Genomic DNA, 19,197 nt, shown 5'->3' with positions numbered 1-19,197 from the left:
ATAAATCTCTTATATATTTCTAGAAATGCGGGCACACCTTTCAGTTAAAAGTAAAATTAAGTAAAAAAAGTCTGAAGGCTCTCAGATTTTAAATGACGTCCAAAGGGGCGTTTTTTTAACTTTTTTGTGTTACATTTGTTTATCAAATATCATGTTCTACTTACTTAAACCATAAAATTCAATTCAACAGCAATATCGCAAAATAATTTTAAAATGAGGATTATATTTAGAATTTCCGAGTGTTGCGAGTGCTCGCTTTGAAATCGTGGAGTTTGTTAATCAAAAATTCGTTAAAAGGTTACAAAATATGAAATAGATAATAAAGCAAATTTAAAATTCCAAATTAGGGCTTTCACGGAAGATAACGTTATTCAGATTTTGACGGCTCTAGGTACCGTTGTTTTATCACAATGCGAGAAACATACATACATTCATGCAAATTCTTCATTATACAGGGCTATAATATTTCGTGGGTACAATTGGAAAAGTGATTATAATTTTAAACGCAAAATGCCAAAACAAAATTAATAGTCCTTCAGGGCAAATTGCCCCTTTGGACTAAAAAAAATATAATTTCGCCAAAATTTACTTCATTTTATTTTGCAAAAATAGAATATTGTTATAGAACACTTGCGCTGGATTGATAACATTAATTAATTATAAAATAGTTGCAAGCATTCGTGAAACGTATGATTTCAGAAACTTAGTTTTGCCTATTTTAAGAAAATTAAAATTTTTTTTAGGACATTAGTGGGTGTTCGAAGCCACAATTCTTCGAAAAATGCTGATTTGGGACTTTTGTATTTTCAAATTATCTACACTTTTAGCTTTCTAAAAATACCATACTTTAATCTCTCTGAAAATTAGAACTGTAAAATTCTAGTTTTAATTAGACATCAAATGCTTTCATATATGAGGATTTTGACATAAAAATGCATTTTTCTCCAAATTTCATTTTTTATACTCTCAGGAACAGGTATTTAAATTTTTTATGGCTTGTTTGTTATATTTCCTAATATTTACCTAATATTTACTTTAATTATGTGATAAACTAAGAAAAAAAAATTCACAATTTTTTTTTTTTTTTTGAAAGGGAAGAAAAGTGCTAAATTTTACTATGCCTAATACAATATTCTATTAATTACTCCAAAACTGAAAATGCTTCGAAAGCATTTCAGTATAATCAGACAGGTGTACTTTAACTACAGAAAAAATTTCAAACGTGTATCTAGAGCAGATTTCGAGAAAAGGTACATCGAAAATGGCCAATTTAACATTGTCGGTATAGGCGGTTCCGACAATTCTCCCTAAGAGCGATAATAACAATAACAAAATATATAACAATAATAACAATATTAGTGTTTATAATAATTTACCTATCAGTTGAAAGTCCTAAAAGTATACAAAGCTCCATTTATAAATCTAATTCATTCAGTGCTAGTTTGGCTTTGATGAATATCAATTTAATCCACAAAATGTAAATTATAACAAATTTTGAAAAGTTAAAAAAAAAACGGGGGGGGGGGGAGGATTTCGAAAGAAAGTTAGACAGGGAGAGTAAGAAGAGAAGAACGCAGATAATGCATTCATTCTTCAAAATAGGAGGGGGAGGGGAACACTTTTTTTTTTTTTTTTTTTTTTTTTTACTCTGATGAAGAGGAAGGAAGCAATCGATGAAAGCTCAAACACATTTACAGATTCCAATCAAATAAATTTCGAACATAAGAAACGTGGGTAATAAATTCTATTTACCCCAGAGGGCCATCTCTTTCGTCATCCGGCGCCGAGTCCGGGTGATATCAATAACAATAAAATATAAGAGTAAATAATGCAAATAAACAAATAGAAATTAGCCGACGACCTCCAAGATATCGTTCAACGCCTTCAATGGGCCGTACCGAGAGTTCGCTCACGTCCTTAATTGGCCCATTCCGCTCATCGTCTTCTGACGTCACGAAACTAGCTTTCCGATTGGATGGGCGTTCCCGACCGACGGTAGCTGAAGGCGGTAGCGAGTGGTCGTGGGTCCGGAGGCCCGTCGCAGAACCGGTCGGAACTCTTCGACGAGCAGGCACAGAGTGAGAGGAGCTCTCTCAAAATCCGTTTGTTTTGGTTCGCAGCAAGTCGGCGGGACTCATTCGCGAGTTTTTGCCATTCGATTCTTTTCCGATCATTACGGGATCACCTTTCTACTACGGCCAGCAGGCCATGACTGTCGATCTGCCGCAGAAACTGATGCCGCCGGACCGTCACGCGAGCAGCGAGGACCCCTCGGCCGAGGATAAAACCAGCGGCAAAACTCTCTCTCAAATGCCGGCTACCATGCGGCCCAGACCCGGGGTCCCGTCTCCCAACTCGTCGGCCCCGTCATCTTTCCTCATTCGAGATATTTTGAGCGGGTCGGCCGACCAGAAGTCCGGTCAAAGAGGATTCAGTCCACCTGTGGGGTCGAGTCCTCCGATGAGTGGAGCACCTCCGCACCCTCTTAGCGTTCTACACCACCCTCACCATCCTTTGCAACCCCCTCCCTTCTTCAGGCCCTTGGACATTCGCAGGCCGAATGGGGTAAGCCACTTCTCACCTCCTCTAGAGGACGAAGCGGAAGACGGTGGTGCATCTTCTGATGAAGAAGGGTCCAGAGACGTCGGAAACGGTGAGTTCATTTTTCCAAATATTTTAGAAGGAATGATTACTAAGCCTACACTATTATTTCAGATAGTGATTTATTATTTTCTGTATTATCTTAAATTCTAGAATCAAATCGCAGTTCATCTCCGGGTTATAATTTTTTTAATGTTTCAGTAATAGTAATATTTGTTTCACATTAATATCTCGTTTGACGAGCCATGTAGTAAATTTTACTGTGGAGGCCATTTATTCTTCTTCCTAGCAAAGATGTAATATTTTTATGAGATTAAATTAAGTTGTGAGTGAATTGTTAATCTACTGAAACATTCGTTACACTGGTTCATGTGCTCTTCTTTATGAACGTAGATAATGCTCAACATTTTGCATTATAATTATGCTTAGAATATATTTGTATAAAGCAGTCATTTTAAATGAGAGAATATTTAATAACGCACTGTGAGATTTTTATCCAATATACATTTAAAGAAAAACTGAAAAACTATAATTTAGTTTCACAATATTTCTTGCATGTTATGTTTAGTTAACTGAAGATTAAGAATTATAAATAAATTCGCTTGAACTTTTCAGTATTCGATGTCTGCAGAGATGGTATTTACTAAGAAAAAGTAGTTGTTATGATATAAGGAGAGAGAAATATTAAACCTGAATGAAATACGTGATCCATAAATCTAATGTGTAATATAACGTAATAATCTAATATGAAGAAATTCTGTAACAAACAGAAATTCATCGATTTCTGTACTAAAATCAATCTTATTACATTATGAAATATGTATTAGTTGATTTTTTGGAATTAGTTTCTAATACAGGCCTCGACATTTCAAGTAACCCACATGAGTTCCGAAAATAAAATATAATATATAAAAATTAAATATAAGACATAAGTATGAAATGAATACCTAAAGAATACATTAAAAAAATACCCAAAATTTTAACATTATTTGAAGAAGAAATCGATAAGTTTGGCAATACCGATCCGTAACTCACAATTAAAAAAAAAAAAAAAAAAAAAAAAAAATAGTGTACTGTTTTGTCTGTATTCGATTCAACTTATAAATGCGAGAAAATATTTTCACGTATGAAATTTATTTTAAAAAAGAACAAGAGCAGCTTAACTATCGAAATTTCAGATGCTTGTATTGGTCTTAAAATGACTAACTTACGTATAAGCCAGATTTGACTAAACTGATGGCACGAGTTCGACTACAAGCAAAGCCATTCATACCGAAGGGAATTCAGTTATGCTTATTTTTATAATAATTAGGCTTACGATTTTAATTTTTATGTTTAAAGTTTAAAGCGTATTGTAACTATTTTCTCAATAAAATGTATCCTATTATTCACCAAGAAAGAACTTCTTTCTTTTCTACCGACGGCTATCCACTGAGGCAGCTATTACATCGGCTAAATGGCCACGCTGACGGAATAAACTTTGTTGCAAAACTTCAGGCCAATGTTTGGCGGAGGGGCAAGTAAAATGTTGCGTTTCAGTTCTTTTCAAAAATCCGAAAAACACTTTGGTGTGTTTCTTGCAAGACGAACCAAGAAAGAACTGTTTATGAAATGAAAATACGACTGAAGCGAAACATCTCCTTAACACACACATTTTAGTTGATTTTGACCCACAGCCAAAAACAGTTGGCTACCGAAAATTTAGTGAATGCTTGTTGAGAACTTAAGTTTATTTTAAATGTAATGTTTAGAATGATGCAGTTTCATGTCTAACACCGATGCCACTTTTTCTTGCTTTATTTGCATTTATTTGCTTTATTTGCTAATCATTAGAACATGTTGACGCTGTGAGAAAAAATTTTTTTGTTCTGCTTTACTAAGAAAATGTAATTGCTCTACTATGTAATTGTTACTAAGAGTAAAAGTAATTGCATTTCGTATTGTTTTGAGAAATATATCATGCTGCACTTGCCCTAATAATGATAAAATTATGTGTACGTGCTTGGTGTACTAAAAATGACAGAAATATGTGATGCCAGTATAGCAAGGGCAATATTATTTAATTCTGAACATCTTGCAGTATCAAATTCCGATTAAATAATCACGATATTTTCTGTGTCAAGTTTTGAAAGAATAAGAACTTAATATTCAGAATAATAAACATATATTTTCACCTCAGAAATGTTTGAAAAGTAAAGTTTTTTTTTTTTTTTTTTTTTTTTTTTTTTTTTTTTTTTTAAATTAACTCAAGGGTAGAAATCTAAAATGTTTAAATCTAATAGCTGATAGCTGTTATTTGAAAAAATTTGAAAATCTTTAACTTTTATGCATTTTAACATTATAGATAATATAATCCTTTTTAAGTAAAAAGTTTATAAAAATACTTAAAAAAAAATAGTTCAGGTATAAATTTAAATTAAGTATAAATTTAAGTTTAAAATAGTTAAATTAAGTATTTTTCAAAAATATTTTAATATTTTAAGGTATTTCTCTCTCATCGTTCATTAAAAACATAAGCAAAGAATAAAATTTTCATCGATCAATAAATGTAAACGAAACATCTCTAAAAACTGTTGGGAAAATTTTGAAAATTTCATACTGCGCTTTCAAATAATAAAAATTAAAAGTTGTACACAGCAAGAAACTATAATGATTTTCAATACAAAGCTTGATCTGCAGCTATTCGAAAATAAAAGCTGTTTATTTGTAATACAGTAACTGACAATTTGTCTTTTTTTAAGGCTGTAAAAAAACAATGAAATACAATTTTTCATTCACATTTTTTTATTTGCAAAAAGAAAGGAATTTTTAATTTATTCTTTTAGCTTATCCTAATAATATTCTTAAAACGCTTTTGTGATTTTGTAATTTATTTCATTTTATTACAATGCAGCTGTTTTAAGAACACATCATATAACGTTTTCCTCCATATAACTATGTAATGTACTATAAAAATGGCAAATGGCATCTTTTGCTACTACAGATTTTAATCAAATTGTACTTTGTTATGTTAAATTAAACAATCATAAATTCATTATATTTGTATAATTGCATTTCACTTACATTGGGGTGATTACTTAATTAAGTTTAATGGAACCGCTTCATTAAAAAGGCTAATTACATTTCAAATCGGAAGGGAAGGTAGTATGTAATTACAATATCAGGTGACTTCGAGCTCCAGATTTTTATATTTATATTTTATTTACGTGCTATACTTTGGAAACAATTTAATAGGTATTACCAACCGCCCTCCCCTCTTCCGGTCTATTCAAATGTCTCAACTAATCAGGCCAGTTCTGCTACTTGTTTTTGGATAAAAACGATTTAATTCATGAATTCAAAGCAATTAAAATGATGTTTTTATAACTGCAAAAAATATCGATTAAGTAGGTTGACTTTTCAATGCATGAGTCAATGAAATAAAAGCGAATGTCAATTAAATGAGTTCAAACATACTTATCTTTCGAAGAAGTGGCAATGTCTTCTTCAGTTATTATACGAATGAGATTACAGAGATTTCTAAGTATTCATTGAAAATGTGTTATAAGTAAATTAATTAGAATAAAACAAAATATACTGATGAACTCACGGATTTTTCTTACAACTATTGAATTCCAAATAGATATTTTCATAACCATGTTAAGAAAAGGCGAGTTTAACGAATTAAAGAGGCTTCTAAATTTAGAATTAAATGTGAAGGGAAAACGTAAAATTGTAAACGGAATTCCCCCCCCCCGCAAAAATACATTAATATCTTTTTCAACAACAGTTTAATTCATAAAATAGAAAGTATTCTAATCGAATGTAGACTTTATTTTTTTTTAAATAAGTAAACAGATTTTGTATTGAAAGCATTAGCACAGGAAACTGAAAATAATCTAATAAGTTTTAATTATGTTTACAAAAATAATAATTTATAGTCATATGTTTAATAACTTATTAATTAGTAGCAATTATTGTAATACTTCTAATTAATAATTTGTTGAACAAATTGAACAATAGTAATTATTATTCAATGATAAAAGCATTACAATTTCTTGTGCAAACGAATTTAAAACGCAAATACAAGCCCGATTAAGACATCCAGGGTCTTAGTCACAAAGTTTTTCTAAGGACCCCTAAGATATACTTTCTTTGTTTTTATAAAGGTAAAAGGAGATTATGCGAAATTATAGGCTGATATTGGAGCGCTAGAAATTGTGAAGCCCTAGGAAAGGGCTTTATGATCTAGACCAGCGTTTCTTGAACTGTGGGTCGCGGGAACTGCAGCAAGGGTCGCCAAAAAATTTAGCAGTTTTGCTATTTCTTATTATAATAATTTTACAATTACCAAATATTTTTACACAATGTATTTGAATAATCTTGAGAAGTGGGTATGGTATTACTAACAATGTATCTGAAAATAGATAAGACAATACAGACAAAGAAAAACGGAAAGCATTTCAACCCTTTCTTTTTATAATAAAAATGTTCATTTTACTTTCTTTGCAAGTGACGCTGTCATTTCCTCTGTTACTTATTTAAAATTTTCATATTGTTCTATGTCTTAAAATTAGGAATGAAAGTTAATGACCTAAAACTGCAATAATATATAACAGTATAAGTGAAAAAACTGACAGTTTCACACGCGCGTGTGTTGGATTTGCGCGATGCTTATGGGGTCCCACAAAATGTTCGTAAATATTATGGTTGGGGGTCGCGAAAAAAATCTCAGTGATAAAAAGGGGTCGCGACTGAAAAAAGTTTAAGAAACCCTGATCTAGACCAAGAGTTTTCAACCAGGCGTGAATAGGAGGAATTTTGTAGTTTCATGGGCTAATACAGCCAAGTCTTTTATTTACCTATTAAGGGTTTATGAACATGAAAAACTATTTTTATTCAAGTTTGGGTATTTATCAACATTTTGTACACTTTTTCTTCTTTAATTTGTAAAAGACATTAGAACATAATCTGAATTGAAATTTATATATGTAGTTTTCGAGTATTTTTGTATATGTATTTTGCAAAGGGGGGGGGAGAGAAATGCTCGTTCAGCTCTGAAGAAGTACATGCATAATGAGCATTAATAAATAAAAAGTTCGACTTTAATTTCGAGTCATTTCAGATAAACTGATAGAAGGTATTTTCTTGAAGAAAAAAAGGTAGTGTTAATTTTAACAGAAAAAGAGTATTTATTGCCCTACATTTCAAATCAAAGTTCAGAGAGTGGTTGAATTTCGCTAATTGTAATTCCTAAAGATTTTGTAAGTGTTTATGCGTAGGTTTATTCCATTTAAATATCTTTGGATAATTAACTATTAAGATATTCATCAATAAATATGCAACCAAGAAAATTTTAGAATTTAATTAATTCAATAAATATAAGTTTTAGCAATTTAACAAGTTCTAGTATGAACACATCATTATCATATTAATGTTTTTTTCTACTAGTGCTTGATCTCATTCACTTGATTTCGAAACTTACTTTTAGTATAAAATATCAATACTAATGTCAGTATAAATGTTTATACAAATGTTATTTCTTATCAAGATAAGCGTTTTATGTATGTTATTACACTATTCATTACTTCTTATTATGACGTCATTGTGACAATATTTTCATTTAAAAGTGAGTTTAACAGTACATAATAATTAATATTATGAGAATATACAGAAAAAGAGATATGTGAAATACGTGGACACTTAATATCATGTAAAATAATTGTATTTATAAAGGAATTTTCAAAATAAGAAGAGTATAACGTTCCTTTCAGACGAAAACACAAGGAAATTCATTTTGAAATTACATTTCTTTTATAGTTTGCAAATATTTAAACCAAATAAGGCGCAAACAAATTTTCCATGAAGGTCCGAAGTAGTTCCGTGTTGCAAATGATGATTGGCAAGTTTAAATACGGATCATCACAATTTATAGCCGATAATTTGAATTATCAGAACTAATAGAACAGGACTTTCCTTGTCAAAAAAATTCTAAAATTTTTGTCCTTCGAGTGCTACAGATTCAAATAATAATAAAAATGATTGATTGATTTCAAAATAATTTCCGCCTTTTGCTTCAATGTCAAGGAATGATGTAAAATATGAATTAAGTTTCCTTATTTTGTTTTTACTTTTCCCCTCTCATAATTAAGCCTAAACTCTATTATTTTCTTCATTTACATTTTTACATTTCGGTCGATGATTTTACGCTTCATCTTTGATCATTAAGGTTTTTCATATGGTCTGTACTAAGGATTTTTTTTTTTCCTTTTCTTCTTCTTCTTCTTCTTTTTCTTTTCTTTTCTTTTTTTTTTTTTTTTTTTAGCCCAAGCTGAGAAGAGATATTAATTTCATTTTGGCATTTTGCGTTGATTCACTATAAAGGGCGTTTCACTTTTCAAATTATTGCCACCAAATATTACCGCCATGTATTATATTTAAAGAAATTAAATAAAGAATGTATGTTTCTAGCATTGGGATAAAACAACAGTACCTAGAGCCATCCAATTTTGAATAACGCACGTCTCCACCTGAATATGGGCATCTGGAATCCCAAATTTGGAATTTGTTTTATTACCCATTTAATATTTTGCAACACACTAACGAATTTTTGATTAACAAACTCAACGATTTCAAAGCGAGCCATGGCAACACTATACGGAAAAAAAAAAAAAAAAAAAAAAAATCTGAAATTTTTCAGTTTTTAAATTACGTCCAAAGGGGCGTTTTTTTAACGTTTTGAGTGTTACCTTTATTTATTAAATATCATGTTCTTTGCACTTAAACCATAAAATTCAGTTCAAGAGCAATATCGCAAAATAGTGTTAAATTAAGCATATCTTTAGAATTTCCGATATACACAGTCTCGCGAGCTGGAGATAAAAGTATTTTTTTTCTATATAACGTTGCCATTTCTCGCTTTTAAAGCACTGAGTTTGTAAATCAAAAATTCGTTAAAGTTTTACAAAATATAAAATCTATAATAAAACAAATTCCAAATTTGGGATTTCAGATGCCCATATTCGCAGTAGGATTTCGTCATTCAAAATTCGATGGCTCTATGTACCATTGTTTTATCACAATGCGAGAAATAGACAATCATTTATGCAGATTTTTCATTATTTAATTTCTTCAAATATAATGCAGGACTCTAACATTTTGTGGCAACAGTTTGAAAAGTGAACCGACGTTTATGAGTCCGACGCAAAATGCCAAAACGAAAGCAATAGTCCTTCGGGACTGAAATCCCTTTGGACTAAAAAAAAAAAAAAAAAAAGAATGATCTCCAGCGTACGAGAGTGTGCATCGAAATTCTAAAGATATGCTCATTTTAAAATTATTTTGCGATATTGCTGTTGAATTGAATTTTGTGGTTTAAGTGCGAAAAACATGATAAATCATGTTCATAACATGATAATCAATAAAGGTAACATAAAAACGTTAAAAAAACGCCCCTTCGGACATAATGTAAGATCTGAAAGCTTTCAGATTTTCTTCTCTTTTTCTTTTTTAGTTTATTAACTTTAGTTTTAAAACTCTCAGCAGACAACCAAAATTTTGAGCTTCTTCATTTTTGTCGTCAGTCGATGATATGTAGATTTTTTCTTTTGAGAATATAAATGGATGAAGGGATAAGACGTATGTATACTAGTAGTTTCATTAGGAATTCGTTCGCTGAACTGGTTTCCTGTATGAATATTTTCTTAAAATTCCTCATTGCAAGGTAAATAATAGCCAACTTTTATTTTCATTTATTTATTTATTATTTTTGAGCATTTGAAAACAGATTGTTCTTGAATATTTTGATAAAATTAGTTGCTCTCCCTCTTGATGTGACAATCGAACGAGAGCCTTTTTGAAATATCAGCAAACTTTTGAATGCTTTGAAACAGCTTTTTGAATGAGTTCTTTACTTTGCCATATTGCTTTCTTTTGCATTTTGCCTTGTCATTTTCAAGCAGTGCTCTTCTACATGTATTTAGATTTTCATTTTGTAGGCTATTAAATGAAGGTCAATTTATTACGTAAAATTAATTAATTTGGTAGCTCCATATCACACGCTTCAGCAAAAAGTTATTTACTTGTATTTGCTGAAAGAGAATGCTGGCTTCCTTTTTGTAAAATTACCGGAATTCTCATTTTAAATCTTCATCAAGACTTGATTACCCTCAAGAACTAGAAAGCACGGGACTGTGATCATTAAAATCAGCCAATAACTATTAATATTTTATATGGAACGTTATGTCCTGCAGTTACAATGTTAGAAATTGACTGACGTTATTTAATGATGATTAAAATTTTGAACTTTCAACCTGGTTTAGGCCAAAAATTCTTCAATTTTTATTTTTTCGATACTAGAGAGTGACTTACCTGCTTGACAAGCCGACCTTAGATAGTAAAAAAAAAAAAAAAAAAAAAAAAAATAGAGAGACTACGGCTGAAATAATGAAGGCATTAATTTAGAAGTCAAACAACAAAAATCAGCATTATATTTGAAAATTTTCACAGGACTAGTTTCGATGGTTTTACCGAACCATTCCTCAGCTGCCAAAGTGCAAATGACATTTGCAGCTGAGGCAGGAAGTCCATTCGCACTTTGGCAGCTGAGGAATGGTTCGGTAAAATCATCGAAACAAGTCCTGCGAAAATTTGCAAATACAACGCTGATTTTTTGTTGCTTGAGTTCTAAATTAATATTTGTTCGGCGTGTTATTTTACCTTAATTAATGAAGGCATATTGTAGACACCCGTCTGTAGAAATATAAAGAGCATATTTAAATTTATTTTAAAGGCCTGCCTATATCGGGTTAAATACTATGCTTTATACACTCAGTCATTTACTTCGAGTAGGGTAGATGTGCATAATGAATGTACTTACTCCATTTAAAGTTCCAATATTATAAATTTAAATAATTTTGAGTACCACATTTAAAATTTGTCAAGAAATACAGGTTATGCATAAATTTCGGGATTTCACAAATGTCCACACTAGAAGTCAATTTATAATGTACATTAATTAGGTTTTCTTTAATTTTTGCTACTCTTCTACTCTTAAAAGGAATTCTTCTATTGGTGTTCACTGCATTTGTTAAAAATCGTTCATAATTCGATTTCTTCGATTCGAAGGTTAATTAAAATTAATTTGTGTCTTATAAGATACTTGTATCATAGAAAAAATTCATTCTTAGCGACTTGTATATTCAGCTACAAAACATTCATCCATAAATCCTTCACTCTGTAAATGAATTAAGAAAGAAAAATGAACGCGCATTAAAAAGGCATTTTAAACAATTCCACTTAATTTTTAGTTCGTTTGAAAGGAATTAAATATGCATTAAGCTTTTACTGAAACCTTGTTTACCTAACTGAAAAGTTTTCATGCCTCAAGCAATCTTTAGAGAAAATTGCGAGTGGGCCAGGAGTCATTTACATCGAGTGGAGTGGATGCGTATAGTATGTGTGTATTAATAATTAGCTTCTCCGTGTGCTTGCTTTTTAGATTAATTAATGAAATGTATTTTTCCACAGCTGTAATTATTTTCGTGAAAGTGGCACCTAAGTTACATTATCTAAGAGATGAAGCAAAGTATATTTCAAGTTCAGGATAAAATAATGGAATGTTAATTCTTTAGCTTCTGAATACATGTGGCATCAAACAGAATTAATAATCAAAAATTAAGAAGACGTTTAATTCCAGGTAGCGTAGTTTAGTTTTAACTTCGCACTTATTTCCAATAATAAAACAAAAAGAAGGGTGCATGTTACTATACTTTACTGAAAAATAAAGCAGGCCGAAAGAAACAAAATAAAGCAAACAAATTCTAGTTTAATTGTAACATCGAAAGACTAGTGAAAAAATCCCACCAGACTGTATACATTTTTCTTTATACATTGTTCGTTCTTCTGATCGTTAACCATTAAAAGCTAATTCATCCATTCTGGCTACTATTATTAGCCCAAAGGTCGTTAGCCCAGAAAAGTTATTAATTTCGTTTTGGCATTTTGCGTGGAAAATTTTAAAAGTCTGAATCACTTTTCAAACTGTTGCCACCCAATATCATCGCCCTGTAATATATTTAAAGAAATTAAATAACGAAGAATCTGCATAAATGTATGTATGTTTCATGCATTGTAATAAACGGTACCTAGAGCCATCCAGTTTCGAATAACGTAATCTTCCACCGAATATGGGCATCCGGAAGCCCAAATTTGGAATTTGTTTTATTATCTATTTCATATTTTGTAAAACTTTAATGAATGTTTCATTAACAAACTCAACGATTTCAAAGCGAGCGATGGGAACACCGTGCGCGAGGAAAAAACATTTTTATCTCCAGCGCGCGAGACTCTATTGGAAATTCTAAAGACATGCCCTTTTTAAATTATTTGGGATATTGCTGTGGAATGGAATTTTATGGTTTAAGTGAGAACAGGACATTTATTAAATAATGGTAATGCACAAAACGTCCCTTTAGGCGTAATATAATTTTTTTAATGTTACATTTTCATTAAAGGGAAAATTAATTTTCATTGAAAGAAAATAATTCTTAATTAATTAAAAAAAAACAGGAAATTAGAAAATTTATGTCTGTTTAAGCGACGCAACAAACTCTTAATTTACTCTTTATTTGGAAATAGCAACATTCTCGGATGTTACTGTTGTAGAGACATTAGGTATTTTTGGAAGCAGGCAAAATGAAAAATGAGCAACGCCTTCGCCGGGAATCAAACTGTGGACCTCTGGAATGCACGCCTAGTGTGCACACCACTCCACCACGAAGGCACGCTAGGCGGGAGAAATACCTCATACTGTAAGCGATCAAAAACTCAACACCGAAGAGTGTAATATGAAATATAAATTAAATATTTATTAAATGGGAAATACGAAACGATAGATCAACAATGAACAGCAAACTGAATTAATTCACTTTGGAAGGGAGAAGAGAAATTTTATTCTTCGCTCTGTTATACCATATCAATGAAAACTCTGGTAGAAAATGTTGTCGAGGAAGTCATGCATTAATAAACCTGTTTAAGATAATTATTTCATTATCAACTACAACCCAAAACTAGTTTCATTACGTAATGAAGCTTGGAAAAAATAACAGCGACCCGTTTGGTTCAATAATCGCATCCTAATTGCAACGGAATTGAATTGCAAATTGAACGAATCGTATTTTTAGAGATGAAAAAAAAGTTAAATGGTTATTAGTCCTGTTACACCAGGAATGCGATATCCATAAAAAATGATGGGTTTGGTCAACGGTAGTCCGACATCCAGACTAAACCGAACCATTAAAAACTACCATCTGAATATCACTTCCCACCCATCAAATAGCAGGCTGTCACAAATCAAGCAACCATCATCGCAAATTCGGTACCGACAATCGGTCCGGTTGTCAATTTCACACCTGGTAAAGACAGGCCACTATATACCAGTTCAGTCGAGAGGCAGGGCCAGAAGAGGGAAGAAAAAGTAGAAACATTATAAAAACGAACAGCAAAAACGTGATATGTTCAAATGACAGCTGATAATAATACGCCATTAAAGGTAACGATATTGAGCCTTGGGCTGCCATTGTTCCCTTTAGATCACTCGCTTAGGGAAAAGAATAATGTTTCGGGTTGTTTCGGAATTAGGTTCCATGTTGGATCTCCGTCGGTTTTAAAGTAAATAATAAGTAGCTGTGTTTGTGAGAAAGCGTATTACGGTAGCTGAAATATTTCCCATTGCCAATTTCGACACCCTCTTAAAGAAATTGCATTATCTGTTAATGGGTACTCTATGGTTACTCTATGATACCCATTTGAAAAAATTATCCCCGAGTTGTTTATGATCTGCTTATTTTTATTGTACTTGATTCGTAATGGCATATATTTTTAATGAATGATTTTAACTCCTATCATCATCCGTAAGTAAAGTATCGAAAAGGTTTTGAATGATTGAGCTGCTTGTTTTTGATTAAATTTTGTAAAAGAAATAGAGAAAAGTACTATGAGAGTTTTGCAATAATGATTTTAGGTGTATGTCAATATATTTTTTTCTTTCGGCACAAAAGGATCTGAATAATAATTAAAAAACGAAAATTGACTTATCCCCATATTCGCTTTCTCCTTTATTTTCTAATTTTCGTAAAGAAAACTAAAATTGTTTATTTGGTCTATGAAAGTAATAATAAGAGGAAACCTCTAGTTTTCTTCCATTGGGGCGGGGGGGGGGCACTACTTCAGAAATCTGACCTGAAGGATATTAGCTAAGACCGAAAGTAAGCTTAACATAGCTGAACATGAAAGCACATTATTTTACTAATAATAATGTAAAACATTATTGGCAGTAATTAAGACATATTCTCAGGTAATTATAATACGGAATTACCCTCCTAGTAGCGAAAACTGCATTCAAACGACGAAGAGAACTCACGTACTCCTAGGTGTATATCACTCTTTCGTGTATGCAAGACATGTATTATCCTGTCCCAAGAGGTAGACTAGTTATATTTGAAAATGGCAAAGCAAACGAGAGCTATCAGCCTAAGGGAAAAAAATGTCTTGGTGAAGGACTTCCGAGAGAAGCTGGTTCATATTCAAGTTACAGATGGGGAAATCCAGCTTGGAATCGAGCCTGGGACTAATTCTCTGCATTCAGCTACCTTAACCACTCGGTCGCTCCTAAGAAGAAAGGAACTGATACCACAAGCTTTTATTGTTGTTGTCTTGATCATATTACATGGAACAATGGTTACCAAAGCCTACTCCGAAGAGAGATTCGACCTGTATTTTCTGTCCGCAATTTTGAAGAACACTCCGGGGGGGAGAGGTGATTCGGGGACTCCCACCCCACTCCCCTTCCACCAATCCATACGAGAGGACTTTCTGCTCGATGCATATTTCGAGTGCCGCCATGCTGCACCGGGATTCGAGTCCGGGCCCTTCGGTACCATAATAGGCTCCCTTTACCACTATTCCGTCCGAGCGAAATAGGCTTTTATTTACCACCCTTTTGAACGCTAACAAGAAAAGAAGGTCCGCGGGGCAGATCGGAAAGATGCAATACGCCTACCCGTACGCGGATTCAGAAATTTTCATATTTATTTCAACACATTAAATTTCAGCTTTTTCAATTCGTGTTCCTGCTTTTAGAAGATATACTTAGAGTTCTGTGGACTGTATTTTCTTTTGTACCTGCTATTTCTTGCAGTTTTAACTATCATAAAGGTTTCATTCAAATTACATTAATTCCAGGATCTGAGCAAGTGGAAGGAAATATATATATTAAATCCTTTGCAAATCTTTGCAACAGTTTTTATTACCCATGCCACCAAACTTCATAACTCCCTGTTGGTATAACAGCATTTTTTTGCTTCTATTCTCACAGTCCTTATTAAAACATGATCATGTAACCCTTCTAGAGTTCCATTAATTTTCCTTGCGGGTACTACTCGTTTCTATAAACGCATACAATTCAGCCTGGGTGTGTTACTTTACGCAACAAGTATCAATAATAGTGCATTACGTAAGAGGTCAAGACAAGAACTGCGCATTCAGTAACGTAGCCATTGCATGTTTGGGTAGCGACCGATATTTTTCCACGCCCTCGTTTTTCAGATTCAAAAGGTGATTTTTCTCTCTCAGATACATTAGTGTCGGTGGATTTCCTCCCCAAAGTGTCAGGCCAGATGCCATCGGGATTATTTTATTACCTCAGTTTGTACACTTTCCTCAAGCTCGATATGGGTAATATCTTATATCATTTAAATATATATATATATATATATATATATATATTCTTACAGTTTTACTTAAAATAGGCAGAACAAAGAAACAAGAAATCTGTCTTATATTGAATAGAAAACTGTTGAAGAGCTTCGATTTTCGATCCACTTTTATTTCTTAACTATAAATAAATATAAGGCTAATAATAAAATTTAAAAGTGTATGAAGGCAAATCATGAAAAACTCCACAAAGTATTTAAATAATGATCTTAACGTGTCATTCCACAGAATTTCAGGCTCATTATCGGTCGAGCGGTAAAGTCACCGAACACTGGTAGTTCGGTTCGGGGATTCGCATCCCGGCGAACAGGCTGGCTGCATGGGCGTTTACGTTGCTCCGTTTAAAAGCAGAACGTACTTCAGATTTTTATGAAAGCATATACATTAACAATACAGAAATTACATTAAAATTCTGGTATTTTGATCTAGCACTTATGCAAAATTAAAGACCTATTGAATAAAATTTCCGAATAATAAAAGTATTCGGAGGCTCGGTAAAAACTGGTAATTTATTCCGTATTAACGCGTTCCATTTCTTACCAAGCATGACCCACAATCTTTGTGTAAAAAAATTTCATAGGGTTCCTCGAATAAAAGATATTAAAATCAGAAACTGTGTAAAAATTTAATATTTCCTATATTCAATTAAAAAAAAATTTCCTTTATCAAAAGGGCTATTAATATCGTTTTGACATTTTGCGTCAAAAACTTTAAAAGTCTGAATAACTTTTCAAATTGTTGCCACCAAGTATTAGATCCCTGCAGTATAATTAAAGACATTAAATAATGAAGAATCTGCATAAATGTATGTATGTTTCTTGCATTGTGATAAAACAACTGGAAGCCCAAATTTGGAATTTGTTTTCTTCTCTACTTCATATTTCATAAAGCATTTATGAGTTTTTGATTAAGAAATTCAAGCAAGCAATGGCAACACTGAAAGGCAAAAAAAGTCATTTTTAACCCCAGCGCGCGAGAATGTGAATTTGAAATTCTAAAGATATGCTCTTTTTAAATCATTTTGCGATATTTCTGATGAATTTTATGGTTTAAGCGCGAAAAACATGATGTTTAATAAATATAGGTAACACACAAAGGGCATAACTGAAAACTTTCAGATTTCTTTTCATTTGTATTTATTTCAAGTTATTTCTTTCATATCACCTAATATTGTTTCCAGATTTTTAGATTGGTTCCAACCTTCAGATTTTTATTTTTATTTTTATTTATTTATTTATTTATTTTTTTTTTACTTCTTAACTTTTTTTATTCATTATACGTTTGCGTGAAGAAAAATGGTTAATTATATTATCGATATCGGATATTGATTTGAAAACTTCGATGGCATCTTCCCTTCCAACAAAAGTACTAGTAAGGGCTTTGTAGACACCCATATTGCATGTTCTTAAGAGTTATGTATTGCAGATGCGTTATGCTTAAAAAATGTGAAAAGAGCGGTGGGGACCCGACCTTGCGTTCATTTCCTTTTTCGATTTCCGAAGAAAGCGAGTACCGTCTTCAAGGCTTGGACACAACGGAGAGACTGTGAGGCAGTCGCTAATAAAAATAAGTTAACTAAAGAAGTAAAGCTAGAGCTATGCACCGTTGCCGAAGCATGGCGGTGGCTATGCCGTGTAAACGATTCATCCGAATTATTGTTATGAAAATTTTCTCTTTTTTTACTTCTATTTTTTATGCTCAGTGTCCTAGAATGCCGCTTCGGAACATTTTGTCGGTAGATTACGACTTTTTATACGCCTTGCTGGCATCGAATTTATTGTTATTGGTGGCGTCACAAAGTTGGAAGGACAGAGAAATGATCAGTCAAGCTCAGCCAGCTTCCGTTTCATCTTAGATTGAAAATAGCCTGCTTCGAGCACGCAATTCTAGATTGACATTATTCACTTTGACTACAAGATAAAATTAACACAGTATATTAACATTAGCGGTTACTCTAAAATAAAGCAAGCTTAGGATTTACACAACGAATAATTAAATAAATGAAAGAGATACTGTGACATATCTAAACTTCTGTAACAGAAAGAAATCGTAAAATCTATCAATCCAAGCAAAACTGACAATAAAATTCCATACGTATTTAGAATCAATAAAGCTGGAATAAATTTCCAGCTTCCGGAATTAGTTTTAGTTTCTTAATTTGTAAAAGACTACATATCAGCATTGTTTCTCGCATTGTGATAAAACAATGGTATCTAAAGCCATCCAATTTTGAATAACGTAATCGTCCACCGAATATAGGCATCTGGAAGCCCTAATTTGGAATTTGCTTTATTATTGATTTCATATTTTGTAATACTTTAATGAATTTTTGATTAAGAAACTCGACGATTTTAAAGCGAGGAATGGCAACACTCTACGGAGGGAAAAAAAAAAAAAAAAAAAAAAAAAAACTTTTATCTCTAGCGCGCGAGACTGAGGATAGGAAATTCTAAAGATAGGCTCATTTTAAAATCGCTGTTGAATTAAATTTTATGGTTTAAGTGCAAAGAGCACGATATTTAATAAATAAAGGTAACACAAAAAACATAAAAAAAAAAAAAAAAACACGCTCTAAACATAATGTAAAATCTGAAAGCTTTCAGATTTTTTTTTTTTTTTTTTTTTTTTTTTTTTTAATATTTAAAGTGTCTTTGTAATGTGCTATTTTCCCAGGATATCGGCCATAAGACTTGAAAAGATTTCAGCCGGAAATCCTAGATTTTGTGCCATCAAAATAATCCTATTTTTAATTTATTTTTAGTACTCACGATAATAAAAGGCGATTAAAGAAAAATCCTGAAATATCTCAGATTTTATATTACACCTAAAGCGTAATTTAACGTT

General features: G+C 32.0%; 1 protein-coding gene across 1 annotated transcript in view; it reads left to right on the top strand.

Annotated features, from left to right (window-relative positions):
* Positions 1–2,029: 2,029 nt before the first annotated feature.
* Positions 2,030–19,197, top strand: part of LOC118185388 (uncharacterized) — a 60,785-nt gene continuing 43,617 nt past the window's right edge. The window contains exon 1 of the mRNA XM_035355232.2: positions 2,030–2,653. Within this exon, the coding sequence (XP_035211123.1) occupies positions 2,209–2,653 (445 nt within the window). The 5' untranslated portion in view covers positions 2,030–2,208. The remainder of the gene's footprint in view (positions 2,654–19,197) is intronic.

This window comes from Stegodyphus dumicola, chromosome 9, assembly GCF_044657685.1.
Source record: "Stegodyphus dumicola isolate Sdum_Otavi_A_Nest chromosome 9, ASM4465768v1".
In the NCBI taxonomy this organism is placed as follows: domain Eukaryota; kingdom Metazoa; phylum Arthropoda; class Arachnida; order Araneae; family Eresidae; genus Stegodyphus; species Stegodyphus dumicola.
The sequence above is the reverse complement of the archived record's forward strand: the minus strand, read 5'-3'. Positions and strand labels throughout refer to the sequence as shown.